The sequence below is a fragment of the Mesoplodon bidens genome (assembly GCF_964165515.1).
Source record: "Mesoplodon bidens genome assembly, chromosome: 12".
In the NCBI taxonomy this organism is placed as follows: domain Eukaryota; kingdom Metazoa; phylum Chordata; class Mammalia; order Artiodactyla; family Ziphiidae; genus Mesoplodon; species Mesoplodon bidens.
In genome coordinates this window covers 61,107,274-61,128,162 of record NC_138168.1, presented here as the reverse complement: position 1 = coordinate 61,128,162, position 20,889 = coordinate 61,107,274, and the positions used below count along the sequence as shown (strand labels likewise).

At 39.0% G+C, this 20,889-nt stretch overlaps 1 protein-coding gene and 1 long non-coding RNA gene across 2 annotated transcripts in view; one reads left to right on the top strand and one right to left on the bottom strand.

Moving 5' to 3' along the window:
• The window catches only part of LAMA2 (laminin subunit alpha 2), a 611,700-nt gene that overhangs the window by 20,121 nt on the left and 570,690 nt on the right, over positions 1 to 20,889 (bottom strand). The window contains exons 54-59 of the mRNA XM_081251375.1: positions 20,434 to 20,610; positions 16,376 to 16,524; positions 11,559 to 11,735; positions 11,152 to 11,320; positions 880 to 992; positions 370 to 559 (exon numbers count right to left, since the gene is read on the bottom strand). Of these exons, the coding sequence (XP_081107501.1) occupies positions 370 to 559; positions 880 to 992; positions 11,152 to 11,320; positions 11,559 to 11,735; positions 16,376 to 16,524; positions 20,434 to 20,610 (975 nt within the window). The remainder of the gene's footprint in view (positions 1 to 369; positions 560 to 879; positions 993 to 11,151; positions 11,321 to 11,558; positions 11,736 to 16,375; positions 16,525 to 20,433; positions 20,611 to 20,889) is intronic.
• LOC308626399 lies at positions 3,783 to 18,774 on the top strand. The gene is made up of 3 exons (XR_014017239.1): positions 3,783 to 4,007; positions 4,319 to 4,465; positions 18,740 to 18,774. It is a non-coding gene; the product is annotated as an uncharacterized lncRNA (long non-coding RNA).

Sequence of the window (20,889 nt, the reverse complement as noted above, 5' to 3'; positions counted from 1 at the left end):
TTAACACAGTCCATTGTCCCATAATAATAATAATAATACTTACTTAGAGTATTGGAAATGTCTTCAATTGCCTGGCCCTAGTTTGTGGACAGATGTTTGGGAACCACAGATGTACAGCAATGATGGAATCTTATAGTACCATGATGAGGTATGTAGGTGGTCAACTATAAACCTACCCAGGTTTGATCACATTTTCCAAGGTTGGGCAGTCATATATGGCACTTACTTTATTTTTAGCCTCGGCCACATTCCAGTGGTGCCAGAGTCAGTGTCTGCACTGGCAAGATAATACTGGCACCAGGGGAATGCCGATAGCTGCCACCCAGTAACCCCCTCGTAGGGCACTGCCAACATCCTGGGGACTATTACCTTGTGCCAATGGCCATCATTGATTTTGGTGGGGATCATGGTGTTGGTGTCACCACTTCCCAAGTCATAACTGAAGTAGGGCAATCCATTTCTCAGCTGAACTGTAGCAAAATCAGCATGATTGATCCGGGCCATGTAAAAGAGCAAGCCTGATTCAGCTTCAGTTCGCACTTCAAATTCAATGGTGAGACTGTGAAATAAAAGTATGCAAAGTAAAACAGAAGAATAAGAACGTTCTTATTCTAGGATAGAGTGGCATCTGATCATGGTGCTTTTTCATAAAGGATAGCAAAACCTTTTCCAAGGTGAGGACTATCCAGGTCTGCTGAGTTCCTAAACTGGCTTCTCAGGCTCAGACAAATATTGATATAATTCTATTCTTTACGGTACTCAGTGAACTAAAAAAGCTCACCTCATTTATTAATAAATATAGTTAATTAAACTTGAATAAACAAATACTTAGTACTTCCATTTATCGGTTCTTGTCTAATATCTCAGAATAAATCATACCGGTTTTTAACTTTGGTGTCATCAAATGCAATTGCAATGTGACTGTTTCTCGAAAGCCCAAACTGTTTGCTCCCTATCAGGAGAGCTGGTTCCGATTCTGCAGCACAAGGACCCTGTAAAATACCAAGGAGAAAAGGAACAGAGATTTTGGACTCCACTCTTTAAAAATGTAATGCTGCTGTCTAATGGTTTCTTATATTTTAGTTTAATGTTCTCACAAAATCTCGTTTAAGCGCCTTAGAAATGAAAGCTGTCTCTTATTTGTCTCTGTACTCTACTACATAGTAGGTACTTACTATTTATACTGCACCTTTGCATTGCCAAAGGAATGGTGCTCAAAAATATTCATTGATTAATGCATGTTTTCATTATCCTTTAAGGAAATCTATTATTTATATTTCTGAGAAAACTGGAATTTCCTTCTCACTCTTACTTCATTTATGAAGAGTTATATCGTTAGAAGATTGAACAGGGAAAATGACAAGCTTGCCACTGGGTTACAAGAGTAGAAAAATGTGTCCTTCTTGTCCTCCCCATTTCTCTCTCCCACCGTCTTACTTTTTCTTGAAAATTATCCGTGCTAGAAGGTTTCCATGAATTTAGACTTTCAAGCTGGTGTATCTCAACTTGCAAGTCAGCCCATTCAGGCTTAGCCCGTTGCTAGGCAACCCAGCACACTTTTTAATGTAACCTGCCATACACCATTTCAACTGCCACTGTTCAAAGATCAACTTCCTAGGGTGCTTACAAGGTAGAGCTCGCTGCAGGGCTAGCTTCAGAGGCAGGCTTCCTGTGTAGTCACTGAGCTTAATGCTCTGCCGTCACCATTTTGAAATTCTTAATAATTTTTGAACAAGGTACCCTGCATTTTCACTTGGCTCTGGGGCCTGCCAATTACATAGCCAGACCTGACTGGGTAGACCTTACTTGGCTACTGTCACCCTCAGCTCAATAGTTAATCAAGGCTCCTCAAATTACCAAAACCACAGTTCCTTTCCTTGGTCTCTATTTTCACAAAATAGCTCCAAGTACAAGCTGCTTAAGAAGTCTTTTACAGCACAAAGTACATGAGAAAATAAATAACCTGCCTGCTCTCAACAACACATCTGTTTTGAAAGATCTGCACTTAATAGCTCTGGATGGGCCACTGCCCCAGTGCGCGCTGACTCAGCAGAGGTTCCCAAACAGCCCAAGGCAGGCTTTTGATGCAGCATGCTCTTCCCTGGGTGTACCTTGGAGATGACTCATCAGTGCACAGGAAATTTCTACTTGATGAGGAAAAGCCTTGCCCTCTTTTCTCTGGAGCTTAGTCAAATGGAGCACTCTGCCACAGCAGGTAAAAAGCTTTAAGTGTTTTGAAATGCTGTAAAATTGGGCTTTATGGAAGTATTTCCCTTCTTGCTTCCCAGGAGATGGTCAGTTGCAAAGAGCAGACTGTGGCTGAAATTCATACAGATATGCAAAAACCCAGCGGGTAGAAGAGGAGCATGCTATTTATTCACACAGCTGAATGGCCTCTCTTGGAATCAACATGTAGCACCTTTCTTATTACCCTGACTGCAAAAAGAGCCCAAATGGAAAGGCCTTGGTAGCTTAATGTCTCAGCCTTCGATGATGCTATTAATAGACCTGGGATCATTTATCAACCTCTCACAATATTTCCTGTAGCGAGGACCATCACAACACACGTAAGTAGCCTGCCATCTTCCTCAGAAATCTCGAAGAGACTCCAACCTGCTGGGAGTCCATCAGGGGCAGAATTTAGCTAAAATATCTCTAAACCCTCAGCTCTGAAAACTGAGGGATTGAAAAGGTCACTGGATGTGGAGGAATTAGGGAACTATAATGCGTAGCCTAAAAGGAAACCACCAGCAGGTTATTTCCGTGTTATTGTTAACATTGTCTAGTGGCTACAAATATATGTTAATATAAAACAACTTTTCTAATGTAATTTTTAAAATTATCAAAGTGGCTATTGTAAAGAGTAGGTCTTTTATTGGTAGCAGCTATTTGTCGTGGAGACCTTTTGTCTTTACATGTTTAGGGCATTGTGGCCTGAACACCATGCTAACCTTGCTTGCTGGTAGACTGGACACGTGATTTCCAACACTGGTCTTGAGCTGAGCAGCTCTGCTACATGTTATCAGATTTTCTAGATGAAAAAGGCCCTGCTTACATTGTTTTAGAAAAACCTTTGACTTTGGAAGGGTCCTGTTTAGAAGTGTTACATGGTACATACACCCACCTGAAATTTAGGAAGAATAGTGTTACCCGGAGAGGCTCCTGCTTCACTTTTACAACAGGTGGATCCTGAGAAGCAGGTGGAAACAGTGGCTAATAAAACTGTGTTCTCAGATTGGCCAGTTTTATAGAAGAAAGTGATAACAAATGCATCACTCTGTTAGGTAAACTCAAAGTATAAAGCCGTTATGTAAGTTCATTGTTCTTTAAGGACATCCGAGTTGACATTTACTGTCATCGATTTGCAATGGGATGGATATTAGGGAAACAGTTTAAATAAACTATCACCTTCCTTTATAAAACTGGCAGTTGACAGAGGACAGAGAGGTTCCAGTGTAAGAGGATTTTCTGTGTATCTACTTTAGGATTCAAATGGGAAGACAATTCTCCAACAGTCTCTAATCTGGTAATGTTTTTGGTGAAAGCCTAGATGTCTCCTCTCACTTGGTTAAGGGGAGGCGGGATGGATTGTGCCTCTTCCTTGTCCCTCACACCCCACAGAGGGTGGAGCTCCTCACCTGGCCACTCAAGCAGCTCTTTTACTTCTAATAGCATTTTAAAGAGGGACCATGTGAGGGCTTCCCTGGTGGCACAGTGGTTGGGAGTCTGCCTGCCGATGAAGGGGACACAGGTTCGTGCCCCAGTCCGGGAAGATCCCACATGCCGCGGAGCAGCTGGGCCCGTGAGCCATGGCCGCTGAGCCTGCGCATCCGGAGCCTGTGCTCCGCAACGGGAGAGACCACAACAGTGAGAGGCCCGCGTACCGCAAAAAAAAAAAAAAGAGGGACCATGTGAGATGGAATAGATAATGCCCCAAGGTTTGCACGAGAATAAAATGGTCTTGTCATTAAGGACATTTTCAACCCTGCTACCCATAGAAATCTAAGGTAAGAGGAAGGGTCTTCTAATGAGGTAATTTTAAGGAACCTTTAAAGAATGGCTGTTGAAAGATGAATCGTCCTCCTCCAAGCCAGTGTGAGCTCGAGGGGGGGGCATCATCTTTATGGATGTGATACATTACCTGTGTTATTTTGGAAACACTGATCTCTGAAATGTGTTAAAACAATAATACAAATAGCAGTGGCTCATCAATCTCAGCATGTTACAATCCTGCCACCTTGTGGGGACTCTTTAAAGTACATATGGGGGAAAATAGGGGACAGGATGTGCTTGCTCCTTATTTGTCTCTGCTTGGCAGGTGACAAGATGTGGGCAGACAAGACTTCGGTGGAGAGTCTAAATGTGGCCCTGCACCTGTTGGTGAGAACAGGGACACAGCTGGAGAGGATTCTGAAGGAAGCCATGCTGCCCATAGCCATGTTTACGCAAGTGGGTAGAGCCGCAGGTTAGTAATGGAGCTTAACATTTTCACCTTCATATTGTTAATTAATTTCAGATCAGAATAAAGCATGGTCATTTCCGACTGAAGATTGTTGGCTGACATTTGGAAATGAGTTATTGGATTCAGGATGGCATATGATTGGTGGATAAGCATTCCTTGACTCTAGATTGGTGCAGAGTAGAGACTTCAGTTGCATTGATCAAAACTGCCATCTCTGTTCTTGAAAGCACCAAATGATGAATGATATAAAAATTGCATCATTGGAGTATAATCTGCAAAAAATACTGGTTCACTATGCTGTACACCTGAAAATAATGTAATATTGTAACTCAACTATACTTCAGTACAAAATTAATTTAAAATAGCATCATTTTCTTCTTTCATGAGTCAAAAATCCTCTAACAAATGTGGGCTAAAATGACATTTGCGAAGTTGGTTGCTTCTTTGTGATGCTTATCTTTTGTCATGAATACTAAGCGGAAGATACATTTTACAGCACTGACTTTAATATTCTGAAATACAAAATCCCTATTCAAGCTGTTTACTGAGAAACTGAGTTATGTTAACTCCCTGCACATAAGCTTTTTTGCTAAGTAGTGGGCATTTGCTAACACCCTGCATATAATCTTTTTTGCTAAGTAGTGGGCATTTGCGGCACTATTTACACACTAATGCCTGAACAGTAATTCTTTGCAGTATGGAAAGTGTATGTTTCCCCTTTAAATACATATCAGTATCCAATTGATTTATTCTTTGGCCGGGACTGTACTTAGCTTTTAAAATCACAGCATTCAATCTGCTGGAGGAAGAGCTTTCTTTTGCTCTATTCTTTCCTTCTCTGCTCACTTCTTTCCCCCAACTCCCCAAGAGCCCCGAACAGCACAGGGACTCTTCATGGCTGTTTATGCTGCTCTTCTTAGTTATTCACATTTTAAAATTTAAAGTTCAAAGTTCAACTTTCCAATAAACTTCAAGTAAAAAAACCCAAAAAACATGCAGCCAGCTTACTGTATACAAATCCACACAGGCCATGCTGCTTGTAAAGACTTGGTATAAACGCCATATATACCTGCTGAGAACCTGTCACAGTTTGACAATTTTCTGTAATACTAGAAGTCCACACTCTTAATCCCTCCCATCCTCCACGAGAAATAGCCACAAATATAACATGTAGAAATGTTTTATCCAGCTCTAAATGGGCTGAAGAATAAAAGTATAAAGAAAAGACAGGCTATCACACTATCAAATGAGATAATACGCATAAAATATGCTCTCTGATCTATGATGTTCTGGCATGTATTAATAATAGGATTGACATAATCCATTTCACAGGGCAGGGCTTTCTCAAGATACTCTTAAATTGCCTTGGAGGAGAGTGAATGTCATCCTGTTGCTGTAAGTTGCTGATGGGGAGGGGTTCGATGGCATAAAGAAGAAAACTAAAGGAACTGAGAATAGGAGAGGGTTTCTGTCAACTGTGCTAGAACAAATAAGAAACATATAGGTAGGTAGTTCCCACTTCTGGAATTAATGTGTAAGTCATAATGCTTAAATTCTTAAAATTCTGAATTCTGATTTTAAAACACGAAAAGAAAATGGTGAGAATTGAAAATGATAGGAGACTTGAGAGATCATAACCATATCGTGTTGGAGTTTGTTTAAAAAGGAATGCTCACCCTCCTTTTCCTAGCACTTGATCTCACCCTAACAGCGTGAACTCACTAGTTCCCTTAGAGGAATGATGGAGTGTTGCTGTGAGCCAGGCATGGTGCTGGGTGCTTTGCACACAGTGTATAATTTAGTCCATGATAATCCTCAGGATAGATATTATCCTCATTTTTCAGTGAGCTTACTTAAATTTAGAGAGGACAGGAAGTTATTCAGTGAGCCCCACTGAGTTCACTGAGTAAAGGTAGGTGGGCTCTACCAAGACAGGCAGGCAGACCCGTATCATGGATAACTTGGATTAAAGACCCAGTTTATTTCCTCAGTGACTCTCAACGCAAAGTAGCTGAGAGGGGATCACGTACCATGTCCCTCTTCCCCAGTGAAGAAATCAGCTATATACCTGGATGTTGTGGAGGAATCAAGGTTGAAAGACCACTGCTTTTAATTTATCTTTTTAAATATTTATGAAAGCAAAACACATTTAAGAATGTTTTTTTGAAATGATGAAGATCATCTCTGGACCATATACCTCTGCTGTTAGCATCTGATGCATTTCTTGGAAAGGTTTTTCTTATGCATTTTTCTAGCTATTGATATAGACATGATTATGCAGTATACAGAGTTTTATATCCTGCTTTCCCTACTAAACATAATGTCATAAGTATGTCATCCTCATTTTATATTGTTTCAATTGAAAGATTTTAAGTATAAGAGGATGGTGGCATATTAAAATTTGCATTTTATGGACCTGTTTTCACACTTCTAGGTACCACTACCCATTTTGTTTGGATGGAGTTTAACGGTGTCCCCTGCCATGCTTCTAATTTTCAGTCTTGGAAGCTAGCAGGTTGTGTTTGCAGCCCATACTGGCATTTATCCTGACTGACCTCTACACATATTTGCTTACTGTGTTATTTATGTTAATGTCTACTTCCTCAAATATGTCTCTCAGTTTCTCTTTCTCTGGTAGGCTCTTAATAAATATTTGTCATAAAATAAATGTCATAACTGTCTTATTCATCTTTGCATTTAGTAGCCTTTTAATAAATATTTGTCATGAAATAAATTGTCAAACCTTTAAGTAGCCTTTAAAAAGCTGACACTTCTCTCTACATACACAAAAAATAAAGAATGAAGACAAGGGAAAGAAATCAGATTAAAGGAGGAGATATGTATGGTTTCATGATCTGAAACCCTGAAAATACAGTACAGCCCAATAGAGATGAAAAATTCTAAAATATGTAATTTTGACCATATAGTCATAAATAATTATAATGTGCAAGATCTGATGTTCTATGAGTCTTTCTGTAGCAATGCACGGGACTGCTACTCAACCTCTCTTTTGCTTTTGTCTTATCTACTAAGTGGAATGCTCTTTTTTGGAGAAGTTAAAACATATACTGCTGAGAGAAAATGGAAACTGGAATAAGAACAGAAGGTTACAAGAAAACTTAAATGAGTTAAAAATCTCCAGTCCAGATGGGAAAGTACCTTTGTTTTCAGAAAAAGGGAAAAAATGTGATCTCTAGAAACCACAGAAGGATATGCTTGAGACTTCCTATAAAACAAAGTTTTTTGTTTTTTTTTTTTTTTTTTTTTTTTTTTTTTTTTTGTGCTGTACGTGGGCCTCTCACTGTTGTGGCCTCTCCCGTTGCGGAGCGCAGGCTCAACGGCCATGGCTCACGGGCCCAACCGCTCCGCGGCATGTGGGATCTTCCCAGACCGGGGCACGAACCCGTGTCCCCTGCATCGGCAGGCGGACTCTCAACCACTGCGCCACCAGGGAAGCCCCAAAACAAAGTTTGTGTTTTAGAAACATAACTAAGAAAAGAAAGGTGATCACTGAGGACCAGCAGTGTTAGTCACCAATAAACCAGACCAATTCAATGTGGACTGGCTGAGGGACCTGATTCAAGAGAAGTTCAAGTGATACAAAGGCCCTCAAGGTTTTGGTTGACCGAATATGGTACCTAATGATGAACTAATGGCATGTTCCATCCGTGTAAAACATTAAAACATTCCCAGGTGTGTTAGTAGAATATGATGACAGACCAGTGAAAGGAGGAACTCTGCTGTTCTCTGAACTGGGCACTCCATTTTGAGTAGTATGGTCTATTCTAGGTGCCATATTTTGAAAGAGATATTTCAAATGTAAGAATATTATCAGTGTATATGGAGAACAGTATGGAGGTTCCTTAAAAAACGACAAATAGAACTACCACGTGACCCAGCAATCCCACTACTGGGCACATACCCTGAGAAAACCATAATTCAAAAAGAGTCATGTACCAAAATGTTCATTGCAGCTCTATTTACAATAGCCAGGAGATGGAAGCAACCTAAGTGTCCATCATCGGATGAATGGATAAAGAAGATGTGGCACATATATACAATGGAATATTACTCAGCCATAAAAAGAAATGAAATTGAGCTATTTGTAATGAGGTGGATGGACCTAGAGTCTGTCATGCAGAGTGAAGTAATTCAGAAAGAGAAAGACAAATACCGTATGCTAGCACATGTATATGGAATTTAAGAAAAAAAATATCATGAAGAACCTAGGGGTAAGACAGGAATAAAGACACAGACCTACTAGAGAATGGACTTGAGGATATGGGGAGGGGAGGGTAAGCTGTGACAAAGCGAGAGAGTGGCATGGACATATATACACTACCAAACCTAAAATAGATAGATAGCTAGTGGGAAGCAGCCACATAGCACAGGGAGATAGCTCGATGCTTTGTGACCACCTAGAGGGGTGGGATAGGGAGGGAGGGAGACGCAAGAGGGAAGAGATATGGGGACATATGTATATGTATAACTGATTCACTTTGTTATAAAGCAGAAACTAACACACCATTGTAAAGCAATTATACTCCAATAAAGATGTAAAAAAAAAGAATATTATCAGTGTGAATATGGGAATTAGAAAGTAAGAATTAAGAAGAATGCTTGAGATAATGGAATATTCAGTCTGGGAAAGGAGAACACTTAGCTGTTTTTCAAATGCTTGAAGGGGTGTTAGAGAAGATATAACGTGTTTGGCTACAGAAACACAATCATTACGTAGAGGTTATAGGGATGCAGTTTTACTTCATTATAACCAATGGCTTTCTAACACCTAGAGCCTGCCTCATCATAACACTGGAAAATCCTTGTCAATGGACTGTTCAAGCAAAGGCTGTAAGTCCACATCAAGTATCATATAAAAAGGTTCATGTATTAAGATGGTGATTGGACCAGCTGGTCTCTAGGGCTTCTGCTAATTACTATTTATAATTCTAAGTCAGTTGTTCAGAATTTAGGATCCACTGTCCTATAGAATCCAAATGGACATTTGGATCCAAGGTCAAAAACGTTTATTTTAACCATGGTGTTTTTAAATTCTTCAGCTGAAAACACTTTCCTGAGTCCAGGGAACAGACACGAGGGATAACAGTCTAGAGAACAGTACATGAGGCAGAAGGGAGGGAGGATCATTAGCCTTCCCTTTGCTGGGGGAAATCGAGCATAAGGCCACGTTATGAAAGAGCTAAGGAAAGGCCACGTTATGAAAGAGCTAAGGAAACATTCTAAAGTCCATGTGGCAGATCTCAGTGAGGCCTTAGGAGAAAATCAACTCCTTGAACTAATCCCCAAATGACTGACAGCCTTTCACTTGCTAGCTGTGCTGTGTGATTGTAGGTATTTTCTTCTGTGAACTGGGGCTAATAATACTTCCAATGATATAAATAAACATAAATAAAACAAGTAATAGCTTGTGAGAATCAAATGAAATAATGGATATACAGTGCCCGGCAGAATACTGGACACATACTATACAGTTACTTAGTAAATGCAGGGATTCCTCACAGTATCTATGTGTGTGTGCTTCTTCCACTTTTCAAAGAACTTCCACGCACATTACCTCATTTGATTCTTACAATAATCCCATCAGCAGGCAAGGTAGGTGTAATATCCACATTTTACAGAGGAGGAAATGATGCTTGGAATAAATGGCCAGTTTTCCTAAAAGATGATTATTTGGCTTCACAAAGTGTTGCAGTGATAAGGAACCAGATTGTATAATCAGACCCACTGGATCAAAATTCCTATCCTATCACTTACTGGCTGTGTCTGGGTGTATTACTTTGGCTAGCTAATTCTTATTAACTCAACTAAAAATGGGATGATGGTATATAGGTATATATTTTACACAGCTGTTAGGAAAATTACAATAATATTGAAGAGAAATTGTTAAAAAGCAGTCATTATGATCATTACTGTATAGTAATTATGCCATTTATTAAATGCTTAGTATATGCTAGGGGTTTAATAAACATTTTTTTAAATCCTCATAATGACTCTTTGATATATGTGTTGTTAGTATACTCATTGTACAGATGAGGAAACTGAGGGGAATAGATTAGCCAAGTAGCTTTCCCACATTCATAAAGACGGTAGGTTAGAGTGCTGGGATTTGAACCCAGGCAGTCTGACTCTGGAACCCACGCTCTAATCAAGGATATACTACCTCCCGTGCTATGAAGTATTTTGTGTGTGTCTCTCTGTCACACAAACACATATACACATACACATGTAATCATATTAGATATGCACATGTGCATGATGTTTAGAAATGATTTTAATTATGTATTACTGGTTTTAAAAAACAGAATACCAAATTGTATGCATGATGCGATCTACTATGCAAAATGCAAATAAAAGGGGCTGAAAATCCATATGGTTGCCTCTGTGTGGTGCTATGGTAGGTGGGTTTTATTCTTGATTCTGTAGACATTTCTGTGCTAACTTTTCAACTGAAAACACATGCCATTTTATAAACAGGAAAATTAAAGGAGAACAGATATATAAAAGAAAGTAATCCAAGGAAGATGTAAGGAGAAAAGGTTTTCATAGACAGGTGACCCTTCCTCTAATTCTAGCAGTAGAGTATACTAGATATCCTGAATAACCTTTGTTCTGAAAATGACTAAAAACCCAGGGTTAAAATAAGAAAGCAATGGGATGTAAACACTTACATGTGCCAGAAATGGGGTGGGTGCAGGTACGGCTGGGGTGGGAACTGGCTCTGGCTGGAGAACTGTTTCAGCTGGAACTGCTCCATCTTCATCCTCAGGTGGTTTCTGATGGGCACAGCGACCGATGTCTGCATTTTTGAAGGATACAGACTGTGCAAAGTCCATAGGGCTAAGGGAATATAATTAAAATTCAATACTTTCTCCTATTTTTCATTATCCTGCTTCCTTACCATGACATCAAATTTCCCCTTTCCCATTTTAAAGGTCATCAGTGCAATTAAAAAAAAAAAATCTAACTTGAAGTTCTTCACTGTTTCCTCCCCCCTATGGTTTTAGATAGTGTAGATGCAACAGTGATGTTCATACCAAAAAAAAAAAAAAAATTAGTAACAAGGAGATTCACTTACACAGAGTTTATAACAAGGTTCCATATACAGCCTTCAAAAGGAGGAATATTTCTGAGTGGGGAAGGTTGAAATTCAGGTGGAGCACCCCCGACGAAAAGCTTTTTAACTTCTATCGCCTGTTCTACTGTCAGATTTTGCACATGCCTTCTGTCTTCATCAACTTGAACAGTAAAGATGCTGATAAACATAGAAAATAAACAAGTATAAAACACACAACGTCCAACACAACCGGAAATCCAACTCTTTCCTGCCACCCCGCACCCCTCCTTCCTGAAGCTGTTAAGAGAGCCAAGTTTGATGATTAGGGATTCGACACTAAGCAAACAGTACTGTTTCTCAGGATCTCGTCCCTCTGCCTCCCTTGTAAACTCTCCCTCAGAGTGTCCGGAAACAAGGCAATGGTGCAGCTGCAACACTAGCCTCTGGTGGTGGTTGACAACAGCGGCCTTACACGTGAGCCTGTGGAGCAGAGGCTTCTGTAAGGGGTAGTAATGTCTAATCGCAGGAGGCTCAGTCGGTTTAGCACAGCATGGGGTCACATTTTGTTTAGCTCTTTATTTCTTGCTTTGTGCTAGCTCCTATCGTCTTGCTAGGGAACAAACTGTACTCCTGAGAGCTTAGATTGCAGGAATCAACAGCAAACACTTATAGGATGTTTTATAAAGAATGTAGCTGCTGGCTTTTGAATAGAAGAGGCAGGCCAGAATACCATGCTAACTGTTCTCAGCAATGATTTTCCTTAGCGGCTGTTTCATTAATTTCCCTAATTTGCTTATGAGAGACAACTCACACATTACTAATTGAGCACCTCATGCTACTTATTCACTCTGTGGATTCTGGGGCAGAGAATCAGGAGACAAAGAATTCTGCTGATGAAAATGACCAAAGGCATTTTCTCTTTTGTTCTAGAAGCAGATTTTAAACTTTAGTCCCAGTAGTCAGCATGGGGCTCTTAGTCATAAGGGTTAGTCAATAGCCCGAGGATCACAAATGTATTACTGAAAACTTATTTCACATCTGAGGAGAAAATCCTAAGTACTTAGGTGGAAAACTCAGTTCTAAAATGCCATTTTACTTGATTTTAGAAAGAAGAAAAACCACATGTAGAATTAGAAACAATGAACTAGGGCAAAGATGCTCTGAAATGGCACTGAACAACTGGCCCACTTTGGGACAATTCAAATGTAAGAGAATAAGACAAAGAATAGATATTGTTGTGGCTCAAAATGTCATTATTCAGGAGGTATAGAGGGAGCAGATTGGGTTTAGTTTCAAAGGCAAAATAGGGGAAATGATACATTGATGTTCTGCCAGACTCTGGGCCAAGGACCATAGCAATGGTCCTTTCTTACTGGATCATAGGGTGGAGATGTAGAATGAGCCTGAGCTTTCAGAAGGAACAGACTGGAATTAAGCACTAGTATGGAAGCTTACTAGCTGTGTGACCTTGGGCCAGTTATTTAATCTTGCTCAGTCTCATTTCATTCATTTATAAAATGAGGATAAGAACACCTATTTCGAACCATGGAAAGCCTTAACTAAGGCATTGTGCTGAGTCTGTATTACTCAATAAGGGAATTGCTAGAAGACTATAGCTGAATCCAGTTTGTATTTTACATCCTAGGAGCATCAAATCTAGGTCATTGATTTAGTTCTTTGTAAATAGGGATATTACTTACATGTCCTCTCTGATTCTGGTGCATTTCCTTTTTAAAAAGTATCTATTCAAAAACTCTTTACTGTGGACCTAGTATGTGCAAAAAGCATTATAAGAATCATTACATTACTGTTAGTATTGTGATAGGTCAGCTGAATTTCCTTAAAATTTCAATAGTTGATTCTTGAAGTTTTATAATTAAATATTTTATTACTTAAATTCTATTTATTTGTATGGAATATTGATCTAAGATTTTTTTCAAACCACCACCAAATGAACTGCGTACCTGGTAAAAGATATTAAGAGAAGTGCCCTGGTATTTGCAATTTACATGAGAAACAAAATCTGAAAATTTTTAAGTTGATGGTAAGAAAGAAATATTTGGGTTGCAGTGTCCAAACCATGATCCCTTTCTGGAAACCTCAAATTACTCCTGAAATATTTGCTACAACTTTGTGGTCTTCAGCCTAATTCTGTACCTGTGTGAAGAATGCTTTCATGTAGGAGAATACCTACTTGCCTAAACGTCTACCCCAGGCTCTTAGGGTTTACTGTTTTCATCCAGTTAGAACTACTGGCCACTGAGGTGGACTCCAGGTGGAAGATCAGAGGGCCAAGCAGTTATAAAAGGCAGAGGTCACTGGAGTACTGGGAAATTAGATACCAAAGTGAAGGGAGTGAAATTTTTGCAGAGGAAGGGATAGAAAAGGAGAGAGAATGTGGGAGGACGGGTAAAGAGAGCCAGAGAGGGAGAGAAAAGGGCAAGAGTAATATTGAAAAGTTTGCCTCTCTATTTGGTAAAAATCTATTGATTTTATGAGGTGGTATTAATGGTATTAAAATTGCCATCTTATCCAGAGTTTTAAGAAAAGAAATAACAATCGACATTTATGGTCTAAATAGTGTTGGAAGAAAGCAAATATTTCCAAGTTAATAGGAGTATCATGATCAACATGAAGTAATACAAATCTCTGAGGTCACAAAAAGGGTAACAATAAATAGCAGGTGAGCACAGATGGGGGTGTTAAAGTCAAGTATATCTGGGTTTAAATCCTGCCTCTGTTATTTACTAGCTATGTGATTTGGGGCAAATTAGTTAATATATCCTCATCTGTGATGAAAGGATATTAATACAGATCTCACACACATTTAGAATGACTAAAGGACATAATCTTTGTTTGGTATTTGACACACAGCATGCCATAGAATTGATATGAAGCATTAAAATATGTTTCTGGGAGATGTTCTTAGGGTCATTAGTGATCTCTAGTTAATCAGTTAATTGAAGTGCTCGCCTAAAGGATAGGTGATGATTGTTTTTTGACCTCAGAGTGCTGAATGAGACATTACGGTGCAAATGAATTCTTGCTTTGCCACAGACTGCAGTGACAACCCACTAATATGTCCAATACATTATCCTTTAATTAACAGTGAATAGTAAAACTGTTTGTTTATATGGCCAATTAACTGAATGACCAGTTTTCAGGGGATGCACTATACACTGAGCTTAATCAAATAAAGGTTGGATTGATGGCCAACAGCTGTGAAGCTGGCATAATAAAATACCCTTCTTGAAGAGACACACCTGTTAAAAGGACACCTTAGCATAACATCATAATGCACTTGAGAATGTCAGAATTCTTTCTCTACAAAATAACATATTTGGATGATTTTTTTGTCAACTATATTTATCAGATCCGCATTTGCTTCTTGAAGTTATTTAAAATTTAAAGACTTTAGAAAGTATTTCCTACAATGAGAAGGACTAATATAGGACCTGAAATCTAGTCTAGAAGACATGTAAAATCAGTATTCTAGAGCATTCCCTAAGATTCAAATGAGAAAATTCAGTTTGCATTTCTCTTCAGAGACCATGACTGCAATATGTGCCTATAAGATTAGTAAAAGTTCTTAGTTTGTCCAAATATTGATCCCTCATTTGTCTTAATCATGGTTTCTAAACATCTCAGAAGATACTCTGTAAGAAGGCTTAGTATCAATTCATCCCACAACCTAATGCTCTATGTAATAGAAAAACATGAACCAAGGAGAGCTTCATCACTTACTTAGAAGAAAAGGCATTCTTATTACTTATTTAAACTGTTATCCACACAAGAGGATGATTAGAAAATGGAAGTCTTTAAGTACAGAATAACATCTGTTTACTTGAACTTTTGCTACACATTCATACTGTTGTTGTGTTTAAAAGTATTCTCTGTGTTTTGAGTTTTCATCAGATTTGATTTCCAGTTCTCTTCTATGTCTTCAGTCTAATAAAATGGATTGTGGGTCTGGAGGTCTGAAGTCTCTGGGTTTCTGTTTTCTTTTTCTCTAATTGTTCTTCTAAGTTCATTACCTCTCTGAGTTGTCATACAACATTTTGATGAAAAAAAAAAAACCAAATGACTTCCCCAATAAAGTAAGTATGAAATACTATAGCATGCTGAAGAAATGATAAATCAGCTTATAACACTAATAAGCAATTCCCTGACTCAGGGCTGGGAAGCAGGTGCTCTGGTGGATCTGCAGAAAGGCAGCCACCGTGCATGGATGGCAGGACAGCAGCCTTCTCCCCCTTCTCCCTTCCCTCTCTCAACTCTGTTCCCTCACGGAGCCGTCCAGCAGGGACCCAGAACCCCTTGGCGGGGGGTAGGGGGGTGAGGGCCGGGGACGAGGCATGCGCAGAACCGTGCTCCGTGGGTCCTGCAGCCGCGGCCGCGCTCTGTATCTGTGACAGATTTCTAAGCAGTTGCCATAACTGCTTTGGAACCTGAATGAAACAGCAGCTGCCAAAGGCTGGTGGCTCCAGCTGAGCTGTTCTGTGCGTTTCACCATGCGCATGCCCTACTTGAGGAGAGAGTATTTGAGAGGTGAGGAGGGAGAGAGTTTTCTTATCTACGCTTCAGAAGATGCATTTGGTTTTTCCAAAGGTGGAGAGGAGAACCACCTAGCATAAAAACGTTAAGAACAAAACTCCTAAGGGTCAAGGGAAATGAGGTTCCCGAAGTATGAAATATAAAGAAGATGAAATTAAACTACTTGATAGTTTTGCAATGCATCGTATGTCCATACACACACAAAGGTCCAGTAAAGGACTAAGGCAAGCAAAGGAGTTCGCGTTAGTTATGACAGTACAGTCAGTCGTTAGGACTATTGTTACCCTCTAGTTCTCTCTACATGAACAGAATGTTCTCTCCCGTCGTGAAACAGACTCGGCTCTGGTTTGACGGCAATTTTCCTCATTGTTCGTGCCCCTGTGGAGAGATGCACTTCCAGACGACCCTTGTTCAGGAATATCGCATAATAGGCCTGCAATAGCAAATGGTCATTGAAGATTAAAGAGGAGTCTCAGCTTAGTTCCCTGACAGAACTGTGTATTCATCCGCTCTGAGATCTTACCTGAGAAGTTAAGACTCAGTATTTTCTTAAAAAGAGTATTTAAAGCAGCTGGAAATAGCTTTTTAATCATTTACCATTTTTGCTTGTTAGATGATGTGGAAAGTGGAGATAGTAACATAGCAGTCTCTGCAAAGCAGATTTGCAATGCTGAAAGGAACAGTTGTGCTGGCACTGGGCTTCTAACTCACAAAACCCATCAGAAAATAAAGAGTGTCAATAAAATCCCTCTCCCTTGTATTCACAAACAGACAGCTAGCTTCTGGGAATGAGGTCTGACTCCCAACCTCACGGCATTTTGAGTGTTTAGATTTCAATTCGTTCTCCAGACTGGTGGAATAGATTGCTATCAACATGTAACTTGTCTCCCACATTTAGAAAGAAGGAAGACAATTTTTCATCTACAAACAGGACTGCTTTCTTTTTGCCACTGTTACTATAGAAACAGTATGGTTTTGAGATCAGTTCATGAACCCCAGGGAGCTTGAATGCAGTCCTTGTCCCCAAAGCTGACGCCACGCTTGCTCCCTTTCTTGTGGAGCAGGGGGGTGGCACCTGATACACGGTGATCACTTGGTCCTCTGCGAGTCACCTGAGGTAGTGGAGATGGTTTCATTCAAACATCATAACGTCTCCAATAACTTACAAAATCGTCTATGCCGCGTTGTGTCCACCACAAAATGGCCAGAGGATCTGGATTAGTGCTTGCCATTCATCAAAAGGGGCAACTGCCATCTACTCAATTAAAATTTTTTTAGCTGACTGAGTTCTCAAACCCCTTTAGCAGAACATAATCACAAATGACCCTATGGGTATCAAAACTGGTAGCTTTGAAAAATAAAGTATGTCATTTAAACAGTATTGATTCTACAACAGACATGAACTGTTTAACATTGTTTCCTCTTTCAGATAGCATTGACAATGAGATTTTAAAAACTAGATACTCATTATCATTAAAACGTTGAAACATTAACATGTTATTTCTAATTTACTTTGTACTATAGTGCTTAATATTTTCTCATTTTAATTGTTTTAATGGGAACATGTTTTATTTTAAGAACTATCCTGAAAGCTGATGACTCAAGTCCATTTATTTAGTTCTGATGAGGAGAAATCTGAAAACGATGGCTGGTGCTTAATTATTTGACTGTGACCTAGGAAACACATATCCTTTAGTGAAACCTGTTTCAGAATGTTTGATCTGGCCCTCTTATTATAACTAGCTTATCATTTGTAGCAGTGAGAAAATAATTTTATTTTTATGATTAAAACATAAAGGCTTTAAGAGAACAGTTATATTTTATATTTATTCAGTACTTATGCATAGTAAAAAATGAGATAAAATACCACATTTTCTCCCTCTACTCTTCAAAAAATATTTTTTGGTTTTTTTTCTTCCCAAAGAAAGCCTTTTCTTCCCTAAGATCAAAGGTTATCCTTTTATATTTTCTTCTAAACTTTAAAAACTTTTTTCCTTTCATATGTAAGGCTTTAATTCATGGAATTTATTTTTATGTCTGGCATGAAGTAGAAATTAGTTCATTTTTTTCTGTATGGATAACCAATTGCCCCAGAATCAGTCACTGAAAGGGCCACTTTTTCCCTAATGATGTGCAATGCCACCTATTGGCAAATGTTGTTTCCATGTATACTTGGCTCTCTGTTCTGTTCCACTGACACAGAGTTATCCATGAATTAACACCATACTCCCATGATTCAAAACTCTAGCTTCTAATGTGCTGATATCTGCTAGGACAGTCCACCAACTTATTCTTCTATTTCAGGAGTTCCCTGGGCTTTCGATCTTTGATATAAATTTTAGAATTAGCTTGTCCTGATTTACAGAAAGATAAGGTGGTATTTTCATTGAAGGTGAATCTACATATCACTTTGTGGAGAACTGATATATTTTTAACACTGAGTTTTTCCATTAACATAATAAGTAGTCTGATGTAATTTTTCAATAAGTTTTGTAATTTTTTCCATATAGGTCTTACATTTGTTTTGTTATATTTATTCTTAAATTATATACTTGTTCTTGTACTATATTTACTTGTTCTTTTGTTATCGTATTGGCTAAGACCGATACAGTGATAATATTCGTCTTTTCTTGGGCTTGATTTCATAGAAAATGTTTATAGTGTTTTCCTATCAAGAAGCCCCATCCTGGGGGCTTCCCTGGTGGCGCAGTGGTTCGGAGTCTGCCTGCCAATGCAGGGGACACGGGTTCGAGCCCTGGTCTGGGAAGATCCCACATGCCGCGGAGCGACTAAGCCCGTGTGCCGCAACTACTGAGCCTGTGCGTCTGGAGCCTGTGCTCCGCAACAGGAGAGGCCGTGACAGTGAGAGGCCCGCGCACCGCGATGAAGAGTGGCCCCCGCTCGCCGCAACTGGAGAAAGCCCTCGCACAGAAACGAAGACTCAACACAGCCAAAAAATAAATAAATAAATTTATAAAAAAAAAAAAGAAGCCCCATCCTGTTCTTAGTTTATCAAGTCATTTTTTGTTGTTTTTAATCAGGAATGGTTGTTAAGTTTTACCAAAAGTTTTCTCTGCACTTATCAAAATGATTATATGATTTTAGATTTTCTAAAATCAAGCCACCTTTGTATTCCTGAGATATTGCAAATTACTCATGGTAATGCATCTTTGGATTTTATTTACCAATACAGCTGACCTTTGAACAACACGGGGCGCTGACCCTCCGAAGTCAAAAATCTGAGTATAAATTATAGTCAGCCCTCGTTATATGCAGTTCCTCGTATCAGATGTTCTGCATCCTCAGTTTCAACCAACCTCGGATTGTGTGGTACTGTTATATTTACTATTGAATAAAACCCGTGTATATCTGGACCTGTGCACTTCCAATTTGTGTTGTCCAAGGGTCAACCATATTTTGTTTAGTGTTTATTTTTTTGCGTGGGAGAAGAAAATAGTATTATTATATGACTACCCATTACTAAATTTTAAATGCTAAAAGTGATTTTAGAAAACATATAATTACAAACAACACAACCTGATTTACAAGAATGCATGCATATTTAAGGCTATATTTGTAAATCAGTCTGTGCTTTGGCCATGGCATACTGGTAATTCCTAAGAATGCTTTCACTGAGAAAAATGAGATTAAATGGAAAAATGTATATCTTTAAAAATGTGATTGAAAGTATTGGAGGAATATCCATGCAGTAAAGAGTTTTGGGACAACTAAGAGACGGCTTTTAACAGAATCAAATGGCTAGGGGGTATGAAAACTAAAGCTCACAACTCTACAAAGCAGACACTGTGTAGGCTTTATTTTAATGTCACTAGTGTCCATGCCTGTGTTGATTGTGTTCTCTTCACCTTCTCCTGCCCAGGTCTATTCTCTGCCTTCTCTCTGTCCAGAGAGGGTGCAGCAGGTTAGGATCCAACAGACTGCATCACATTAGCTAGTGAAAATGGGAAGCTGATCCTAAAAAAAATTAAATTTAAATTTAAATGTAAGGGACTCCATCTGGTTATCTACAGATCTGGTAGGAAATTGGACTTAGAGAGAAGATTAACACAATGTGAATGTATTTTAAGCTTTCTCTCTTTATATATGCAAAACCCATATGAAATATGGATGTAAATACAGGTGTGTCTGCACCTAGAACTGACCAACAGGAAAATCCTAGTGGAGATAATTGTCCTAAGAAGATGATAGTGGAAATAAATGATGCAAATCAAAAAATATAAAAACAATTCATAAACTGTAAATGCTTCACCTGAGTCTCTATAAGATAATTATTTTATATAAGCATTAGGGAAAATGCATTATTAGCTAAGTGTGAGGGTACCTGTCCAGTTTGCCTTCGTTTTCTCCTAGGTGGCGCTGGTGTCCCTCCACTTCCCAAGAGAATAATACCAGACTCATTCTTGGTGCTGAAGGACAGGTTGATTTCTGTTCCTACATCAATAGGCACAGGCGACAGCTCTACAAAACCAGGCTTCGGGAAGCTAACTGTGTAAACGTTCTTTGGGTAAAAGGAAAAAGGGAAGAAAGCATTAGAAATGAACATTTAAATTAATTTCTCCATCTCACTCACCCTCCTCAATGCACTCAAAGTTACTAATGAAATACAGTGTCATTTTAGAACACACAAAAACCCACAGTTACATGGAGAGCTTAAGAGCAACCAAAGAAATATTATTCCTAGCTGTAACTGAATTTTCTGAGCAGTTTGAGTTAAAATAAAAATTTGGGCCTCTGCTTTTTTCTAGAACTTTTGATTTGAAATATAAAAGATTATCAC